The sequence below is a fragment of the Notamacropus eugenii genome, chromosome 2, assembly GCF_028372415.1.
Source record: "Notamacropus eugenii isolate mMacEug1 chromosome 2, mMacEug1.pri_v2, whole genome shotgun sequence".
Taxonomy (NCBI): Eukaryota; Metazoa; Chordata; class Mammalia; order Diprotodontia; family Macropodidae; genus Notamacropus; species Notamacropus eugenii.
Genome location: NC_092873.1, coordinates 303,999,963 through 304,020,652, shown reverse-complemented (window position 1 = coordinate 304,020,652; position 20,690 = coordinate 303,999,963). Strand labels below are relative to the sequence as shown.

At 40.7% G+C, this 20,690-nt stretch overlaps 1 protein-coding gene across 3 annotated transcripts in view; it reads right to left on the bottom strand.

Annotated features, from left to right (window-relative positions):
* Nucleotides 1-11,436: 11,436 nt before the first annotated feature.
* The window catches only part of VPS45 (vacuolar protein sorting 45 homolog), a 67,467-nt gene continuing 58,213 nt past the window's right edge, over nucleotides 11,437-20,690 (bottom strand). For 2 of the 3 annotated variants that reach the window (XM_072644686.1, XM_072644688.1), the window contains exon 15: nucleotides 11,437-12,103. In XM_072644686.1, coding sequence (XP_072500787.1) covers nucleotides 12,016-12,103 — 88 coding nt within the window. In that variant the 3' untranslated portion in view covers nucleotides 11,437-12,015. Of the gene's footprint in view, nucleotides 12,104-18,891; nucleotides 18,914-20,690 lie in introns of those variants that run through there. The other variant, XM_072644687.1, reaches the window with a different exon arrangement.

Below are 20,690 nucleotides of genomic sequence, written 5' to 3'. Positions count from 1 at the left end.
AAAGATGATGTCTAGGCTCTTCTTTTGATCATGGCTTTCAGGTAGTCCCATAATTTTTAAATTGTCTCTCCTGGATCTATTTTCCAGGTCTGTTGTTTTTCCAATGAGATATTTCACATTATCTTCCATTTTTCCATTCTTCTCTCTTTGTTCTGTGATTTCTTGCTTTCTCATAAAGTCCTTAGCGTCCATCTGTGCCATTCCAATTTTGAAAGAACTGTTTTCTTCAGTGAGCTTTTGAATTTCCTTTTCCATTTGGCTAATTCTGCTTTTGAAAGCATTCTTCTCCTCATTGGCTTTTTGAACCTCTTTTGCCAATTGAGTTAGGCTAGTTTTCAAGGTGTTAATTTCTTCAACATTTTTTTGGGTCTCCTTTAGCAGGGAGCTGATCTGCTGTTCATGCTTTGACTTCATGTCTCTCATTTCTCTTCCCAGCTTTTCCTCTACCTCTCTAACTTGATTTTCAAAATTCTTTTTGAGCTCTTCCATGGCCTGAGCCCATTGGGTGGGCTGGGACACAGAAGCCTTGATTTCTGTGTCTTTGCCTGATGGTAAGCATTGTTCTTCCTCATCAGAAAGGAACGGAGGAAATGCCTGTTCACCAAGAAAGTAGCCTTCTATAGCCTTATTTCTTTTCCCTTTTCTGGGCATTTTCCCAGCCAGTGACTTGACCTCTGAATATTCTCCTCACACCCACCTCGCCTCCTGGTCCTCCCAGCCAGCGTTTGGGGTCTGAGATTCAAATGCTGCTTCCAGCCTTAGGGCTTTTGGCAGGGGCAGGGCTGCTATTCAGTGTGAGATTAAGTTCGAGTGCTGAGGTCGGGGCAGGGCTGCCTCTCAGGCTCAGTTCCCTCAGGGGTTTTATGTACAGACTTTCCACAATGGATCCAGGCTCCTGCCCCCTTGGGGAGCCCTGGTCTGCAGCCGCCTCTTAGCTTCTACCTCCCGGGGGGGGGCCTGAGTTATGGGGGCACCCCACTCCCCTCTCAACCCGCCAAAGAGACTCTCTCACCGACCCCTATCACCTGTGGGTGGAGGGACTTGTGTGGCCACTGGAGATCCCGTCCCTGAAGCCTGCTCGGATCTGTATCTCTCGGTGCCGCGGCTGCGGCAGGTCTGGGCTGGGCTCTGCGTATGCAGCGCGATGGACCTTTTGCGAGAGGTTTGCAGGTCCCTCTCTGGGTGGAGGGACCCGCGTGGCCGCTGGAGATCCCGTCCCTGAAGCCCACTCGGATCTTTTCCTCTCGGTGCCCCGGCCGCGGCAGGACTGCACTCAGCTCCCAGTCCCGGCGCCCAGTCCGCAGCACGAAGGACCCCCCGCGAGAGGTTTGCAGGTCTCTCCGGAACAGAAATCTCCCTCACTCCAATATTCCGTGGCCTCTGGGTGCAGAATTCGCTGTGAGTTACTTCCCTGTAGCCGTTCTATGGGTTGTGGGTTCGGAGCTATGTGTATGTGCGTCTTTCTACTCCGCCATCTTGGCTCCGCCCCCTATTTGGTCATTTTTAAAGTCATATCTGGCTCTTCATGACCCCATTTAGGGTTTCTTGACAGAGATACTGGAGTGGTTTGCCATTTTTTTCTCCAGGTTGTTTTATAGATGAGGAGACTGAGGTAAAAAGAGTTAAGTGACTTGCCCAGGGTCACACAGCTAGTAAGTGTCTAAGGCCAGGTTTGAACTTACGAAGAGTCTTCCTGACTTCTGGCCCAGTGCTCTGTGCACTATGGCGCCATCTAGCTGCCCTATATGCATACCCAACTCTTCATGACCCCATTTGTTTTATTTTGTTGTTTGCAATGATCCTGGAGTGGTATACCATTTTCTTCTCCACCTCATTTTACAGATAAGAAACTGAGGCAAACAGCATTAAGAGACTTGCCCAGGGTCACACAGCTAATAAGTGTCTGAGGCTAGATTTGAACCCAGGCCTTTGTGACTCCAGGCCCAGCACTCTATCTGCTGGGCCACCTAGACGTTCAGATATGACTTTGGTTATGCCTTCTCAGTAAATATCCCTTTGTAAAAGCTCATTGAAATGTTATTAAGTTGATAATGGAGAGATATCAACTGGTTAATTAATATTAGAGAGCGTACCAGTTGGGAGCTCATGAATTGCAGTACTAAAAACCCCTCCTAATCCCTTAAGATTAATCCTGGAATCCTTTGTAGGGGAAGTAGTCAGCCATATTCTAGGGACTTGACCTGTCAGTGTAACACTTGGGAGGTGGCCTGAGTGGTTCTCCACATAAAAGGAGAAAGCTTGACCAATGGGTTTGGGGGTAGGTGTTGGCGAAGTATGAAGTCCTGGATTTAAGGCTAACCCCAGGTCTCTGTGCTGTCCAATAATTGGTTGGTGCTGTACCCTTCCCAATATGTCTGGAAGTTGCCACCTCATCCCAACTGGTTAATCTGGGAATGCAGGTCTCTGTGCTGCACAGATAGTGGGTAGAAAGTCACTCTTGGTGCAGCCATCCAATCAATGGTATTATCACTCCTATTAGTCATGGGCTGAGCTGCCACTTCCCCCCTTTCTCTCCTAGCTGATCTAAAACTGCAGGCCTCTTGTGCTGCTCCAATGGGTGGTGGAGACCACACTGGAGACATAGTCCTGAGAAACTTTCTATATCACCTTCAGCTTTCCCAAGAACTTCACTGGCTACAAAGCATCTCCTGCAACAAATCTCATTAAGGTCAACTTCTCTGCAGGTGGCCCATTTCTTCCTTCTGGGTATGGTGGCTGACATTACAAAATCATCCATGAGAAGGCAATTGTTGATAAAATTAGGAACATAAAGGGGAGAATGTATTCAATTCTAATTTCCAATTATATTCTATAAACCCTCAAAGTCACCTTGAGTCATTTGAAAAAAAGGAGTAAGGTACTTAAATAACTACCTATATTTGGGTTATGTTACATTGTGTTATTAATTTCAAACATTTACTAAGCACCTACTATGTGCCAAATGCTGGAGATACAAAGACAGAAGTGGGGGAAAGGAATAAGCATTTATATAGTGTCTACTAACTGCCAGGCACAGTGCTTTTTACAAATAACTCATTTGATTCTCACAACAGTCCTGGAAGGTAGGTGTTATTATTATCCCCTTCAATAGCTGGGAAACTGAGGCAAACAGAGGTTAAGTGACTTGCCCAGGGTCACACAGACTGGATTTGAACTCAGGTCTTCCTGACTCTGGGGTGAGGAGCATTAGCAAGAATGGAGACCCTGATCACAGTTCCAGGAAGGAAAAGTGCTTGTGGTCACTCATAGACCAGAGCACAAGCCAAGAGAACAATGACCATACCTTTCCTTAGTCATAGCACCTTGCAAGCATGGAAAACTTATAGACCTCCCCTGTAACCCCCAGAACTAGTTCTGAAAACAGCAGCACAAAATGCCTGAAGCTTCAAACAGTGCCCCTCTATCCTGGAAGTAGAATTCCACTTTAACATAAAGTTAAAAGTCAAGACATAGGCTGTAAAAATGAGCAAGCTAAACTATCCTCTCTCTCCACTCCTCCACCCCCCAAGAACCTGACCAGAGAAAAGTTACTACAGTAACAGGGAAGATCAAAACACAAACTCAGAAGACAGCACTGTCAAAACAGCTACATGCAAATTCTCAAAGAAAAATGTCTCAGGGGGGAGGAGCCAAGATGGCAGAGTAGAAAGACACACATATGCTAGCTCCAAACCCACAGCCCATAAATTACCTGTAAAGAAGAACTCCCAACAAATTCTGGAGCAGCAGAAGCCATAGAACAACGGAGCAGACGAGATTTCTGTTCCAGAGAGACCTGAAAAACTGACCCGCAAGGTCCATTGCACACTGGACCTGAAGCAGAGCCCAGCCCTGCCTTGGCCGCGGCACCGAGAGGAGCAGATCCGAGCAGGCTTCAGGGACAGAATCTCCAGCAGCCACACAGGTCCCTCCACCCACAGATGACAAAGATCAGTGAGAGAGTCTTTTTCGGTGGCCGAGAGGGGAGTGGGGTGTCCCCATAATTCAGGCCCCCTCGGGAGGCAGCAGCAGAGGTGGCAGCAGACAAGGGCTCCCAAAGCAGGCAGGAGCTTGGATCCATTGTTGAAGGTCTCTGCATAAACCCCCTGAGGGAACTGAGCCCCAGTGGGGGCCCTGCCCCCACCTGAGCCCCTGAACTTAATCTCACACTGAACAGCAGCCCCGCCCCCGACCAAAGCCCTGAGGCTGGGAAGCAGCATTTGAATCTCAGACCTCAAGTGCTGGCTGGGCAGATCTGGAGGCGAGGTGGGTGTGAAGAGGAAGCTCAGAAGTCAAGTCACTGGCTGGAAAAGGGAAAAAAAATAAGACCATAGAAGGTTACTTTCTTGGTGAACAGATATCTCCTCCCTTCCTTTTTGATGAAGAAGAACAATGCTTACCATCAGGGAGAGACATAGAAATCAAGGCTTCTGTATCCCAAACAGGCAAAATAAATATTCAGTGGGCTCAGGCCATGGAAGAGCTCAAAAAGGATTTTGAAAATCAAGTTAGAGAGGTGGAGGAAAAACTGGGAAGAGAAATGAGAGAGATGAAAGAAAAGCATGAAAAGCAGGTCAACACCTTGCTAAAGGAGACCCCCAAAAAAATGCTGAAGAAAATAACACCTTGAAAAATAGGCTAACTCAATTGGCAAAAGAGGTTCAAAAAGCCAATGAGGAGAAGAATGCTTTCAAAAGCAGAATTAGCCAAATGGAAAAGGAGGTTCAAAAGCTCACTGAAGAAAATAGTTCTTTCAAAATTAGCATGGAACAGATGGAGGCTAATGACTTTATGAGAAACCAAGAAATCAGTAGACAAAACCAAAAGAATGAAAAAAATGAAGATAATGTGAAATATCTCTTGGAAAAACCACTGACCTGGAAAATAGATCCAGGAGAGACAATTTAAAAATTATGGGACTACCTGAAAGCCATGATCAAAAAAAGAGCCTAGATATCATCTTTCATGAAATTATCAAGGAAAACTGCCCTGAGATTTTAGAACCATAGGGCAGAATAAGTATTCAGGGAATCCACAGATCACCGTCTGAAAGAGATCCAAAAAGAGAAACTCCTAGGAACATTGTGGCCAAATTCCAGAGTTCCCAGGTCAAGGAGAAAATATTGCAAGCAGCTAGAAAGAAACAATTCAAGTATTGTGGAAATACAATCAGGATAACACAAGATCTAGCAGCTTCTACATTAAGGGATCGAAGGGCGTGGAATAGGATATTCCAGAAGTCAAAGGAACTAGGACTAAAACCAAGAAGCAAAACTGAGTATAATACTTCAGGGGAAAAATTTGTCTTTCAATGAAAGAGAGGATTTTCAAGCATTCTTGATGAAAAGACCAGAGCTGAGAAGAAAATTTGACTTTCAAACACAGGAATGAAGAGAAGCATGAAAAGGTAAACAGCAAAGAGAAGTTCCTGCATGGAAAGACAATATTTGTAACTCTTGAAACTTTTCAGTATCTGGGTAGTGGGTGGGATTACACACACACACACACACACACACACACACACACACAGACAGAGAGCACAGAGTGAATTGAATAGGATGGGATCATATCTTAAAAAAATGAAATTAAGTGGTGAGAGAGAAATATATTGAGAGGAAAAAGGGAGAAATGGAATGGGGTAAATTCTCTCTCATAAAAGAGGCAAGCATAAGACTTTTTAGTGGAGGGAAAAAGAGGGGAGGTGAGAGAAAAACATGAAGTTTACTCTCATCACATTCCACTAAAGGAAGGAATAAAATGCACACTCATTTTGGTATGAAAACCTATCTTACAATACAGGAAAGTGGGGGAGAAGGGGATAAGCAGGGTGGGGGGGATGAGGGAAGGAAGGGCAATGAGAGGAGGGAGCAATTTGAAGTTAACACTCTTGGGGAGGGACAAGATCAAAAGAGAGAATAGAAGCAATGGGGGGCAGGATAGGATGGAGGGAAATATAGTTAGTCTTACACAACACGACTATCATGGAAGTCATTTGCAAAATTACACAGATATGGCCTATATTGAATTGCCTGCCTTCCAAAGGGAATGGGTAGGGAGGGAGGGAGGAAGAGAAGTTGGAACTCAAAGTTTTAGGAACAATTGTTGAGTATTGTTCTTGCATACAACTAGGAAATAAGAAATACAGGTAATGGGGTATAGAAAGTTATCTGGCCCTACAGGACAAAAGAGAGGATGGGGACAAGGGAAGGGAGGGATGATAGAAGAGAGGGCAGATTGGTGATAGGGGCAATTAGAATGCTCGGCGTTTAGGGGTGGGGGGAGGGGACAAATGGGGAGAAAATTTGGAACCCAAAATTTTGTGAAAATGAATACTAAAAGTTAAATAAATTAATTAATTTTAAAAAAATGTCTCAGGTTCAAAAAGAATTCCTGGAAGACTTCAAAAAGGATTTAAAAAACCAAATAAGAGAGGTCAAGGGAAAAGAAATGAGAGTGACACAAGAAAATCATGAAAAAAGAGTCAACAGCTTGGTAAAGGAGGCACCAAAAAATGATGAAGAAAATAATCCCTTAAAAAAATAGAACAAGCCAAACGGTAAAAAGAGGCACAAAAATCCACTGGAGAGAACTCCTTAAAAAGCAAAATTGATTCTCCTATCTCAGATCTATAAGAATATGTCAAATCTATGAGAATATGAATTTTCCCCCAATTGATAAATGGTCAAAGGATACAGACAGGCAGTTTTCCAATAAAGAAGTAAAAACAATTTATAGTCATAGGAAAAATGCTCTAAATCATTATTGATTGGAGAAATGCAAATTAAAACAACCTTGAGATATCATTTCACAACTACCAGATTGTATAAAATGACTGAAGGGGAAAGTGACAAATGTTGGAGGGGACGGAAAAATTTGGGACACTGAATTCATTGTTATGAAATAGGGAACTCATCCAACCATTTTGGAGAGAAATCTGGAATTATACCCAAAGAGTCATTAAACTGCCTATTCGCTTTGACCCAGCAATACCACTACTAGGTCTTTTTTCAAAGATGATTAGCAAAATAGGAAAAGAAACTTTATGTTCTAGAATGTTCTTGTGCCACCACAAGGTGGCAAAGAACTAGAAATTGTAGGGATGCCTATCAACTGGGAAATGGTTGAACAAGTTGTGGTATACAGCTGTGATTGAATACTACTGTGCTCTAAGAGCTGAATGATCTTAGAAAATGAGTGAAAGACTAGCTCAAAATAATGAAGAGTGAAATAAGCAGAAGCAAGAGAATACTGTATACGGTAATAGCAATATTGTTGTATGAGAGCAAATAAGTAATTTCGAATATTATAAATACCCAAATTAACTGTAAAGGACATATGAAGAAAGATGCTATTTTCATCCAGAGAAAGAACTGATATCAGTATGTATAGAATAATTTTTACATATATGCACTCATTTGGAGCCATCTCTAGAGTGGGGAAAGGGAGGGGAGAGGAAAGAAAAAAAAAGAAATTCACATGATAATTTTGTTATATATTTAAAAGGAATAGCAACTTGTACATAATAGATTTGCAGTTTCATGTAATCTTTTATTATACTATGTTATGGAAGTGTTTATTTTATTCCATAAATTAAAAAAATTACAATAAAACAAGCAAAATTGGCCAAATGAAAAAAGAGGCACAAAAACTCATTGAAGAAAAGAACTTCTTAAAAATGAGAATTAAGCAAATGCAAGCCAATAACTCAATAAGATATCAAGAAACAATGAAAGAAAATCAAAAGAATGAAAAAAAACAGAAGAAAATGGAAAATACCTCACTGGATAAACAACTGACATGGAAAATAGAACCAGGAGAGATAACTTAAGAATTAATTGACTACCTGAAGGCCACAATCAAGGAAAAAACCTGGACACCATATTTTGAGAAATTATCAAGGAAAAACTGCTCTAGAACCTAAAACGAGAGGATAAAATACAAATTGAAAGAACCCACTGGTAACCTCCTGAAAGAGATCCCAAAATGAAAAGTTCCAGGAATATTATAGCCATATTCCAGAATTCCCAGGTCAAGTAGAAAATATTTCAAGCAGCCAAGAAAGAAACAATTCAGGTATCATGGAGCCACAGTCAGGATCACACAAGTTTCAGCAACTTCTACATTAAAGCATGAGAGGTCTTGGAATATCATATTCCAGAAGGTAAAGGAGCTAGGATTACAATCAAGAATCATCTAGCCAGCAAAACTGATTATAATCCTTCAGAGGAAAAATGAATATTCAATGAAATAAGAGGACTTTCAAGCATTCCTAATAAAAAGACCAGAGCAGAATAGAAAATCTGACTTTCAAACAGAAGACTCAAGAGAATCATAAGAAGATAAACATGAAAGAGAAATCATAAGGGATTCAATAAGGTTAAACTGATTACATTTCTACATGGGAAGATGATACTTGTTACTCCTAAAAACCTTCTCATTTTTAGGGCAGTTAGGAGTTCACATAGAGGGCATGGGTGTTGGTTGAATATGATGAGATGATTAACTAAAAAAGTGAAATTAAAGGGTAAGAAAGAGGAAAGCACTGGGAGAAAGGGAAAGGGAGAGATAGAATGGAGTAGATTATCTGACATAAAAGAGGAATGAAAGAGGTTTTACAATGATGAGGAAGATGGGAGAGATGGAGAGGAGCAAGTGAACCTTACTCTAATTGGAATTGGCTCAAAGAGGGAATAACATACACACTCAGTTGGGTATAGAGCTCTATCTTATCATACAGGATGGGAGTAAGAAGGGAAAGGGATAGGAGAAGGGCAAGGTATGATAGAAAGGAGGGTAGATTGGGGGAGGTAAAAATCAGAAGTATAATATTTTTGAGAATGGACAAGGTGACAGGAGAGAGTAGATAAACAGGAGGAAAACAGGATGGAGGGAAATACATAGTAATCATAAGTATAAAAAATTTTACAGCAAGTTTCTTTGATAAAGACCTCATTTCTCAAATATATAGAGAACTCAGTCAAATTTATAGAAACAAGAGCCTTCCCTCAAATGATAAATGGTCAAAGGACAGGAACAGGCAGTTTTCATATAAAGTAATCAAAACTATCTATTATCATATGAAAAAATGTTCTAAATCATTATTGATTAGAAAAATGCAAATTAAAACAACTCTGACTTTTCATCCCCTACCTATCAGATTGGCTAATATGACAGAAAAAGAAAATGAGAAATGCTGGCTGGGACATGGGAAAATTGAGATATTAATGTACTGTTGGTGAAGTTGCATCATTGATTCAACTATTCTCTAGAGTAATTTGGAACTATTTCTAAAGGGATATAAAAGCATGCATATCCTTTGCCTTCGCAACACCACTACTAGGTTTGTATCCCAAAGAGATAAAAAAAGAAAAAAAAAGGAAAAAGACATAAATGCAAAAATATTTATATCAGCTCTTTTAGTGGTGGCAAAGAATTGGAAATTGAGGGGATGTCCATCAGTTGGAGAATGGCTGAATGGAATACAACTGTGCTGTAAGAAATGATGAGCAGGTCGCTCTCAGAAAAACTTGGAAAGACTTACATGGACTGAGGTAAAGTGAGATGAGCAGAACCAAGAGAAAATTGTATACAATAACAATGTTATATGATGATCAGCTGCGAATGACTTAGCTATTCTCAACAATACAATTATCCAAGACAATTGTGAAGGACTCATGATGAAAAAATTCTATCAACATCCAAAGAAAGAACTGATGGTGTCTGAATGTAGATCAAAGCCTACTTTTTTAAATTTTATTTTTCTTGTGTTTTTTTGGTCTGTTTTCTTTCACAATGTGACTATAATGAAAATGTTTTATAACTGCATATGTATAACCTATATCAAATTGTTGCCTTCTCAATGTGAGTTGAGGTGAGGAAGGGAGGGAGAGAGAGAATTGGGAACTCAAATGTTTAAAAAAGGAATGTAAAAACATTTTTAACATGTAATTTGAAAAATACTTTTTAAAAAATTAAGTGTATTCAATGAATGAAAACCCAACTTTTTTCCTTTTTTCCTTCCTTCCTCCACCTTTTCCCCAAATCCTATTTCAGCTGGCAAGAAAAACAAAATCTGTTACTAATATGTATAGTTGAACAAAATAAGTTCCCACATTGGCCATATACAATGCAAGAGAGTTGAGGAAATCAGGCCTCAAATGCTCTTCTACTATGATATTTGGTAACTCATTTAGGAAGGATCCAAGTCAAGATATAGATAGGTGGAAGAAGATATGTGGTGATATCCTTTTAGGGGCTGGGTAAATCTACTAAAACGGCTATACCCTGAGAAGGATCTTTACTTAGTATTGCATCAAAAAACTATCCATTTTCTGCCCAATACTCCAGTTAGGGAGGCCACATATAGAAAGTGACCCCTCAGGGGCAGACAGTATCATTCAGCCTAGGTCCATTCATGGACCCAGAATTAGGGCTACAGGTCAAAAGAGCCTGAGACTACTTACTTCGCCACAGTACCTGGGGGTACTTTAAGTAACCTAGAAGTCTGCCAGTGACTGATATATGATGGATACGTTGAAGATCATAGCCTAGGATATGTAGGAAGAGAGAAAAATGTTATATATGAGGGTGAAGAAAGTTTCTGTTTTATCCTCTTGGCCTGGGATGAGAAGGCCTCATTAAGGATAATATCATGGGACCACAGAGCTGAAGGTAGTGGTGGCAGCAGCCGCATGGATGGCAGATAGAGATGTCAAACAGCAGAATGCCTGGTAGAAAGGATGCTGGTCTTTTACCTCCCATGGGACTGGCAAGTGTGGTGTACCCAGGCTTCTTGGATTTCCCTATGATGTCCCTTCCTGGGTGTTATAAATCTTTCTGGAACTAAGAAAAATCATTATGTGGGAAGGAAGGGGAAGAAATGATACTTGCCTTCGAGTGAGATAGATATTAAGTGTTTTTTGACTAAGAGGCTGGAATACCAGTCCCCTCTCTGTTAATTACTGTCCTAAATAAATATCCTGTGTTTAAAGGCTGATTGCAAATCTTGGTTTGCTTACAGGAGAGAAACTGAACTTAACCCAGGAAACAAAACTAGACATGAGTCAGATTCTGATTTTTCCTAGGGAGATTTCTGGATGGGAACACAGACAGATCAAGGACTTTAATTAATGAGAATTTCCAAGATCAAATCTGGGTGCACATGTGCTCCGATGCTTTGGTAAGGGGAAGCAGGTGATGAGATAATAGTGTTTTTACTCTCTGTGTTTCTGAGTTGTGAGGTCCCAGTCAAGACTACCATCATTAGTAACTTGACATTTTCCACTGGTTTCCAATGAGAAGTAAAGATGATATTAGACTAGATTCGGTGATTTATCTTGGCAGAGTTTAAGGCTACTGAGGGAAAGGACCTCATACATGTTCACTGGAAAGTCAAGTCCCCTTTGAATGTCCATATGCATGAATTAAAAACAAACCTTCCACAAAACTGACTTTATTTTATTCATCCATAGCTTCTCAGGGCCAAAAACAATTAAAACATGGGGGATGAATGTTATTATTAGATAGCTCTCTAATGAAGCAGTGCTTTAGAGTTTTCAGAAATTAATTGTACAGGAATGCAGTTAATGAAAAATGAGTGGGGAAGGCTAGGGAGGGAGTGGGAGAGAGGAGGGAAGATATGGAAAATGAAGCATGTGTAGCAAATGCTTACAGTTTTCACTCCCCTCCTATCTACTATACTGACATCCCTTCTTTCAAATTAGACAATCTCACCAAACCCCATTAGAAATTGAAGTGACTGCTGTGTCCAACACAAAAAGAACAACAGGTTTAAACTGGATTGAATGTAGACCTTCACACACACTTCACTCATCTGTAACAGTCCTGAAATGAGTGCCAGTGGCGCAGTAAGTGGTAACTGGTCGAGAGTTCCTCTGGCCTGGACAAGGTTACACAGTGGTCAGCTTGAAGCCCCTCATTCTGTGAAATGCTGCTTATCATAGGGGAAATCTTGTAGTGTTGGTGCCCGGGGGAGCTGCCTCATTCTTCTCATTCTCATCGCCTGCTCGCTGGTCTCGATGTTACCTGAGTGGCTTCTGTGCTTCGCTTGTGTAGCCCAGCCGCTGAAACCTCCTCTAGGAAACTGACAAACAGATGTGAGATTACTTAAAGGATGAAAATAAGTCGTACTTTCCAAAATAAGGGGCAAATTTCTCCTACCCAGGTCGGAAACAGGAGTTGTTTAATAGCTGATTTGACATTTGAGCTGAGCCTAGACCCTGGCATCTCTCCCCACAGCACTTCTAGGGCACAATATAACAGATATACATAACTCAAGACTGGTTTAATAATTCTGGATTTCCAACCTAAATTTCCAAAAGATTATTCCCTTATCCTTTAATTATTGCAATACAAATGGAGAGAGGGATGCTCATTGTGGGCCTCTCTGTAATTTAGGGGATGCTTAGATATTATTCTTACCTAAGCTTGGGTTTCTTTCTTAATAGGAACAATTTCTAGCACGTTAGTAAATTTATGGGGTGAAATGGTTGAATACTTTTATTACTACTATTTATTAGGCTTTGCTATTTTTGCAGTGCCAAGAAGTACACAGAAAATGCTACGCAGGTTTGGAGAGCCAACATTGTAAACCGCCACACAAAAGGTAGAAGTGGGGACAGGGAGAATGGGAGCAGATGCCATTCTGATCAGCTACACTAGCCTACTCATGACTCTGATCACAAGACATTCCATCTCTGGTCTCCACGTTTTTGCCCTGGCTGCCTCCCATTCCTGGAATGCTCTTCGACCCTTCTCACTTCCGTCTTTTAGTTTCCCTGGCTTCCTTCAAGACTCAGCTCAAATCTCACCTTCCCCATCCTCCCCCAGCTGCTAATGCCTTCCTCCCTGAGATCCCCTTTCATCTACTCTGTATATAGCCTGTATCCAACTACTTAAACATAGTCTCCCCCATTAGAATGTGAACTTCTTGAGGATGGGGCTTTTTTAAAAAAAACTTTCTTTGTATTTCCATAGTCTCAGAATTTAGCACACTGCCAGGCACACAGGAAGCACTTAATACATGCTCATCACCTGAGTGCCCCATTATTGATATTCAGCTAATTCTGCTATCCAATAGATTGGAAATGAAATAAGGCAATGAGTAGAAGCCACAGAAAGGTAGATTTAGGCTTGATATTTGGAAAAACTAACAATTAGGGTTGTCTAAATGTGGAACAGGCTCCCTGGGAAGAAAATGGGTTCCTTTTTTTACTGGAGGTCTTTGAATTAAGACTAGATGACCAGAATCACAGAATCTGAGGGCTGGTTTGGAAGGAGCCTCAAAGATCATCCAGTCTAATCTGTGCCCTGAATAAGAATCAGTTCTACAACACAACTGGCACTGGGCCATCTAGCCTTGGCTTGAAGAATACTAGTAAAAGGGAACCCACTAACTCCCAAGGCAGACCATCTTATTTTTGGACAACTCTAATTTTTAGGACTTTTTTTTTGTCTTTTAATTTTGAGCCTAAACAGAATTCTCTGAAACTTGTGCCTACTGCTCATACCAAGTCTCATTCATCTTCCACGACTCCCTTAAATACTTAAAAACAGTTATCATGTGCTGCCTCCCTCCCTCCCACTTCAAGTCTTCTCTGTAAAACAGACCCATGCCAACCCTCAAATGGCATAATCTTGAGATCTCTCATCATCCTAGTTTCTCTTTTATGAAAGGTGTTAAGCTTAATGGTTTTTTTTAAAAAAAAATGTGCTACACAGAACTGAACACATGTGATCTAATTAGAGCAGAGTATACAGAAACTTCATTATTGCCCTCGACATGATGCATCTCTTACTGGTCTAAAACATTATTAGCTTTATAGGCTGCCTTATCACCCTAGGCAGCTAGGTGGCGCAGTGGATAGAGCGCCAGGTGTGGAGTCAGGAAGACTACCTTTGTGAGTTCAAATTTCATCTCAGACCCTTGGAAGCTGTGTGACCCTGAACAAGTCACTTTTCCTCAGTTTCCTCATCTGTAAAATTAACTGGAGAAAGAATTGGCAAGCCAGTCCAGTAACTCTGCCAAGAAAACCCCAAATGGGGTCACAAAGAATTGGATATGACTGAACAACAACATATCACCCTCTGACACTTGCTGAGCTTGTAATCCACTAACCACCTCTCCCTCCCAACCTTCCTCTGATATACTATGGCTACCGAGACATGCCACCAACATGCTATATTTGTAAAACTGGTTTTTTTGAACCCAAGTTTAGGACACATTTATTCCTATTAAATTTCATCTTAACAGATTCTGCTCAAAGTTTTACTCAATAAGCGTTTTTTTAAGGAGTCTACTATGTTCAGGAAACTAAAGTGCTAGGGATAAAATGAAAGGCTACAGTTTTTGCTCTCTTACAGTTTAATGGGGGAGATGACATGCAAAATAACTATGTGCACACAAGATATGCACAGGATACATCGGAAACAATCCACACAGGTAAGGAAATAGTGTTAGGGAGGATCAGGAAAGGCCTGTTGCAGGAGGGTCTTTAGCTGAAACTTTAAGAAAGTCAGAGAAGCAAAGAGATGGATATGAAAAGACAGTTCCAGGAATGAGAGATAGCAAGTAAAAAGTGAGTATCAAAATGAAGAGAATGCTGGACAGTGTCAAAGGCTGCAGGGAAGTCAAGAAGGCTGAGGACTGAGAAAAGGTCATTAGATTTGGTGACTAAGAGATCATGGGTAACCCTGGAGAGGGCTTTTCCACTGAATGATGAGATCAGAAGCCAGACTGCAGACTTAAGAAGGGAGTGAGGGGAAAGACAGTGGAGGTATTGCTTGTAGACAGCCTTCTCAAGTTTAGCCATGAAAGGGAGGAGAGATGTAGGATGATCGCTAAACTGTCAAGATCTTTCTGAACCTTACTATAATTGTGTGTAAGCTATCTTTTCTAGTACTGTGTCACTGACAAATATAATAAGCCCATCATACATTCCTTTATCACAATCACTGATCAAAAATGTTAAAACAGCACAGGACCAAAAAGGCTATCTTTTGTCTCAATTCTTACCAAGCCCATAGTCATTGAATGGGTACTGCCTCAGACAAACTGAGACCTGGGAAAAATCTTAGTTTAGAAAGGTCAAGGTCACCCACTGCATCCAGGGCCAATGCCAGTTGTCTTGACTCTGTCTTGTCATTTGACTTTGGATGACTCTGGAGGAGAGTGAGGCTGATGACTTTGAGCAGCTTTGCCTCACTTAAATCCAGTTAACTTAAAAGTCAAGACATTGTCCTTGGGATGTTATCAGTCCTCTTCAAGAATGAAGGACAAACAATAAAAACAAGGGGTGATCCCTGGAGCACTCCATTAGAAACATCCTAGTAAGATAACATTTACATAATGACTGATTACTCTTTAGGTCAAGCTATTTAACCAGATATCTAACATCTAACTGTATGATTATCTGGCACATAATCTCCCCATTTTGTTTGTAAGGACAGTACAAGAGACACTGGTCAATGCTTTGCTAAAACACATTTTACAATATTCCTCTAATCTACCAAAAGTCAATGTTTTAAGAAGTTATGATTTTGTCAGTGGTGGACATTCTCTCTACCAATGCAGATTGTAATCAGACTATAATTTATAGTCTCAGAGAGTTACCTGGGGCTCAGAGAGGTGAAATGACTTGTTCTATAATCACACAGAAGTTAAGGGTCAGAGAGTCCAGGTATTGGACTCCAAGGTCCAGCGCTCTATCTCCCAGACCACCCTGCCCCTCTCCTAGGTTAGTAACCTTGTCTAAAAGGAAATGAGCCAAGCTTGTCACAACCTGTTCCTGATGAAGCCATGACCATGCTTTCCTTTTCTACCTGTCTACAATAACACGCTCTTTAACAATATGTTACAGAATTTTGCTAGGCATCAAAGTCAAGCTCATTGGCCCATAGTATACAGACTCCACCCTTTTCTCCTTTCTGAAAATTAGGACAACACTCTGCCAGTGAGTTCTGAAGCACCTTCTCAGTTCTCCACGGTCTTTCAATAATTAATGACAAGGAATCAGTAATCACATTTGCCAGTTTTTCAGCACCCTGTAATGTAGTTGTTTAGGCTTAATGATGTGAAATCCTCAATGGTGGCTAGGTGTTCTCTTACCACCTTCCTATTTATCTTATGTATCAACTCCCTATTAGCAATTTTTGTTTGGCCTTTCCAGTCGAAAGTTTATTCTTGTTAGCAAAAACAGAGTAGTTTTGTCTTCTCTCTGATGCCTGTTTTCATTGTTCCATTTGCTGTAAGCAGTGGTGAGGCTTCATCTTTAATTCTTCTTTCTCCTCACCCTACAAAGATTTTTTTTTTAATCTCCTTTTTGTCCTTAGTATTCATTTTGAACTTTAGCATTCCTGGTGTTATTTGTACAGGGCCATGTCACTGCTTGTATTCCTCCTCAGTTACCTGTTCTTGCTTCTCTCTTCTATAAATATCTTTTTAAAAAAACCTGATGAGTTGATGAATTGGTTCCCTGAATATCTACAGGGACAAGTTTAGACAAATTCCTTTTTTCCTCCTGTTTGGAATTGTTTCTCTTTGTATCTTCAGAATTTCAATCTTGAGACTTTTTCATCCTACTTCCCCCACAGAATTTTAGTCCACAGGAATCCTACTTACCCTTTCTCTGAACCCTCTGAAAATTCTCTAAAAATGTAGAATACTCAACTTTCTTCTCTTCTCTCACACATTCTGAGATAAGCAGGTCACTTCCCCCTATATCCCCAGCAGCCTAAGTCAGCAACAAGTTCTTTCTTTCTGGTGAGAATCAGGTCCAGAACAACAGTATTCCTCATTTGCTCCTCTACTTTTTTTTTTTTAAGGCTGCTCAAAGTTTATTCATTTCTGCTGAGTTCAAAGTAAACAAAGGCTGTTGGAAAGCACAGAGGTGACTTGGACAGTTTAAAACAAAGAAAAAAAGTGTGGTTTCTTGTCTTTACTTTAGATGTTTTACTTTTGTTCTCCTTTAAGGAGGAAAGTGTGGTTTCTTGTCTTTACTTTAGATGTTTTACTTCTGTTCTTTTAAGGAGGGTGCTGCTGCTTGTACAGAAGGCCCAGGAATGGTTCTGCTGGGCTTGTGGAGCTACAGCTTCCTCCTGACCTCCTGAGGGAGGAAGAGCATTGGTGATTCCACCATCAGCAAACTAGAAAGTTCCTGAGTGCTCTGAAGATTCAGATGCTATTGTAATGAATGGATAACTCAACTTCCCAGAGAAGCGGCTTGGCCACCACTGGCCTGGGCCTGATACTGTAGGGCCAGGACAATGGGGGCTGGGTGGGAGGGTATCACTTCCTGAGAGTACATGGCACTTTTCACAGGAGCTGCTGCTGGAGGTGGAGCCCAGGCCCCTTCAGTAACCATCATGGGTTCTATAAGTGAACCATGGACAGGACTACTTTCACAGTGGTCATTCCTGCTTCTTGAGATGATGTAAACCTTAGCGGAGGCCCATCAGGCTGTGACAGACACCATCAGAGACTGAGCACCAGGCCACAGAGCCACCCATTTATACAGGAGATCACAGGAACATACCCCACATTGATGGAAAATGGGTGTGTGATTCTTCCTCTTTGTTAAGGACAAAAATGTAATGATCAAATGTATTTTTATTATTAGAAGACCAAAAGCCAGCACTGAACTCAGGAAGCTCTGAGTTGAGGTCCTGTCTGATGTATGATGGCCATGTCACGTCATGTTGTAGTGCTTTGGCCTACTCTAAGACTATAATCTATAGGGAAGGCACTGGCCTGCATTTGTATAGGAAGCTCCCAGGTCTAGTCTCTAGCTCTTTCCTCATTATTAATATACTTCTGGGAGAGGTTCTAGACTAGATGCCCTCTTGCGAGTCTTCCAGCTCTAAGATTTTCTGATTCTGGGGTGACCTGTTTTCAACAGAACCATCTACTTTCTACCCACAGACACAAGAAACAATGGATCTCATCAGGTGATCTTTACTTCATGCTCCATGCCTTGAATCTATTGATGTTTTCAAGTGAAATGTGTGACTTTCTTAGCCAGTGAATCTGATTTTGATTCTTGAGGAAAATCTAGAATGGGTCATTAAAGGGATGGTCTATGAAGAGCTCGAACAGGAAACAATGGTTTTATCATTTCCTTTCCTGACTGACAGAGGCAGCTGGTGGTGCAGTGGATATAGATTGCTGGATCTGGAGTCAGGAAGACCTGAGTTCAAATCCAGTCTCAGACATTTCTTAACTGCGTGACCTTGGGCAAGTCACTTAATCTTGTTTGCTCAGTTTCCAAAACTTTAAAATGGTAATAATAATAATAATAGTACCTACTTTGCAGGGATGTGAGGATCAAATGAGATAATATTTGTAAAAAGCGCTTATCACAGTGCCTGGCATGTAGTAGGCACTAGATAAATGCTTGTTCTCTTCCCCTGAGAGGATTACAAAACCAAAAGTTATGAGGAATGCTTTACCTAGATTTCAGCAAAGCTTCTGATAAAGTTTTTCATACTATTCTTCTTAAAAAAAATGTTTATTTCTCCTCAATTACATGTCAAAATCATTTAAAACATTTTTTTTTTTAAGGTTTGAGTTCCAAATTATATCCCTCTCTCCCTCCCTCCTCACCTCCCTGAGATGGTAAGCAATCCAATACAGGTCATCTATGTGTAACTATCTCACACTATTATTATGGAGAAGATGGAGATTTATAGATCACAAAAGAAAATAATCAGATGGATTCTGAATTGGCTGGATAGGAAGCTATTAATGGTTTAATGCCATGGAGGTAGAGCGTCTCGAGGGGAGTGTCCCAGGATCTGTGCTTGGTCCTGGACTGCTTAACATTTTTATTGATGTCTTGGATAAAGGCACCAAATTTGCTGGATGGAGATCCTGACTGGTCAAACACTGAGTTAAATCCTGTAAGATGAAATTTAACAGGGAAAAATGTAAAATCTTGCACAAAAGATCAATTTCACAAGTAAAATATGGTAGGATCATATATAGATAGCAGTTATTCTGAGAAAGATCTGGGGTTTTTAGTGGACTGCAAATTCAATATGAATCATTAAGATTATATGTAGTGAAAAGGGTTAATGTGATCTCAGGTTGCATTAAGAGGGGTAGAGCTTCCAGAAATAGGGAGGAAAGGGTCCCACTGTGCTCTGCCCTAATCAGGAGTCCCATGTTTAGCTCTTAGCTATAGAGTATATAGCTTTGGGCAACTAAGACGGCAAAGGGCCTTGAAGCCATGACAAAGAAGGACTGGTCCAAAGAACTGCTATATTTACATGGAGAAGAGAAGTCTCAAGGGATGTGATGGCTGTCTTTTAGTATTTAAAGGGTTGTCACACAGAGGGATGAGACTTTTTCTGTTTGGCCTCAAAAGACAGAACCAGGAGCAATGGGTATAAGCTGCAAAGATGTCATTTCAGGCTTGATGTCAGAAAAAACCATCCAGTCATCAGAAGGGCCCAAGAGCAGCATACTCTGCCTTCGGGTAGGTTTCTCCCTTTTGGGAGAACTTTGAGCAGAGGCTGGATGGTCACATGGTTGGATATGTTCATAGTGGTGTGGACTCAATGGTCACTGAAGTCCTTTTCAACTCTAAAATTCTGTGACTCTCAAAGTTACCCTTAGAGACTCTTCTGTACAAATGGGTAAAACCTTTGGTTCCTGATCTCACTTCTCTCCAGCTGGATTTTGTTTTCTGAATCTACCTTTACTTTATTTCTTTAAGAAGTCTATTTGGAGGCTTGTATCACAGATGAGTCACTGCACAGAATGCTTAAAAAAGTTATGAGAGATGACTATGTTACTGTTTGGACTCCAAATTTAGACCTTGTTTAAAAACATAAATATGAAGATTGACTTTTTTCTTTTTTGATTTATTAAAACTAATTTATCCTTATTTAAAAAGAAAAAAAAAACCCACCTCCAAAATCAACTCCTTTTCACTTGGTACTATGAAGACAGAATCACTTGGTGGGTTGGGGATGGAGTGTAGGAAAAAACAAAAGCCCCACTTGTAAGTTTTAAAAGCCAGACTCAAAGAATACAAGGTCATATTCTCAAAAATATATTTAATCTACTTAGAGCTCTTGGTAAGGAAAAGAGTCATAAAGCAACATAGGTGGGATTTTTTCTAAAAATAAATTAAAATTCAAGATACACCTCTCTCTTATCAGTAATACTATATATCTAAACTGATACTGTGTCAAAGATATGAACTAGGAGATTGACTGGATCAAAAATGAAGGATGGATGCAATGAAAAGTGAAAAAAACCTTTTGGTTTAGAGGTTGGATGAACCAAAAGTAAAGAATCTTGGGAATTAATGATTAGGAAGAACATAAAATCTCCATTAATGGAGTAACAAGCTCCTAATTACAGCTAAATATTGTCACCAAGGGAGCCCAAGGGGCTGGTGCTTTTTAGCATCGAAAAATCCTGAAGTTTAGAATATGATCTTATGATTGGAGGCCCTTAATGGCCTCAGCTTGAATGCTACCAAGACTGGTAAACCCTGTCCAAACTCTCAACAACAATAGATGATGGCAAAAGGAAGGGCCTATGAATCTCTAGCCAAGCCTGGGAATACCTCACCTAAGTCCCTGCAAAGATCCTCTAGGTATGCATTCAGTTCTGTAAACGTCTACTGAATGCCTACCACATGTTAGACATTATTGAGGATATA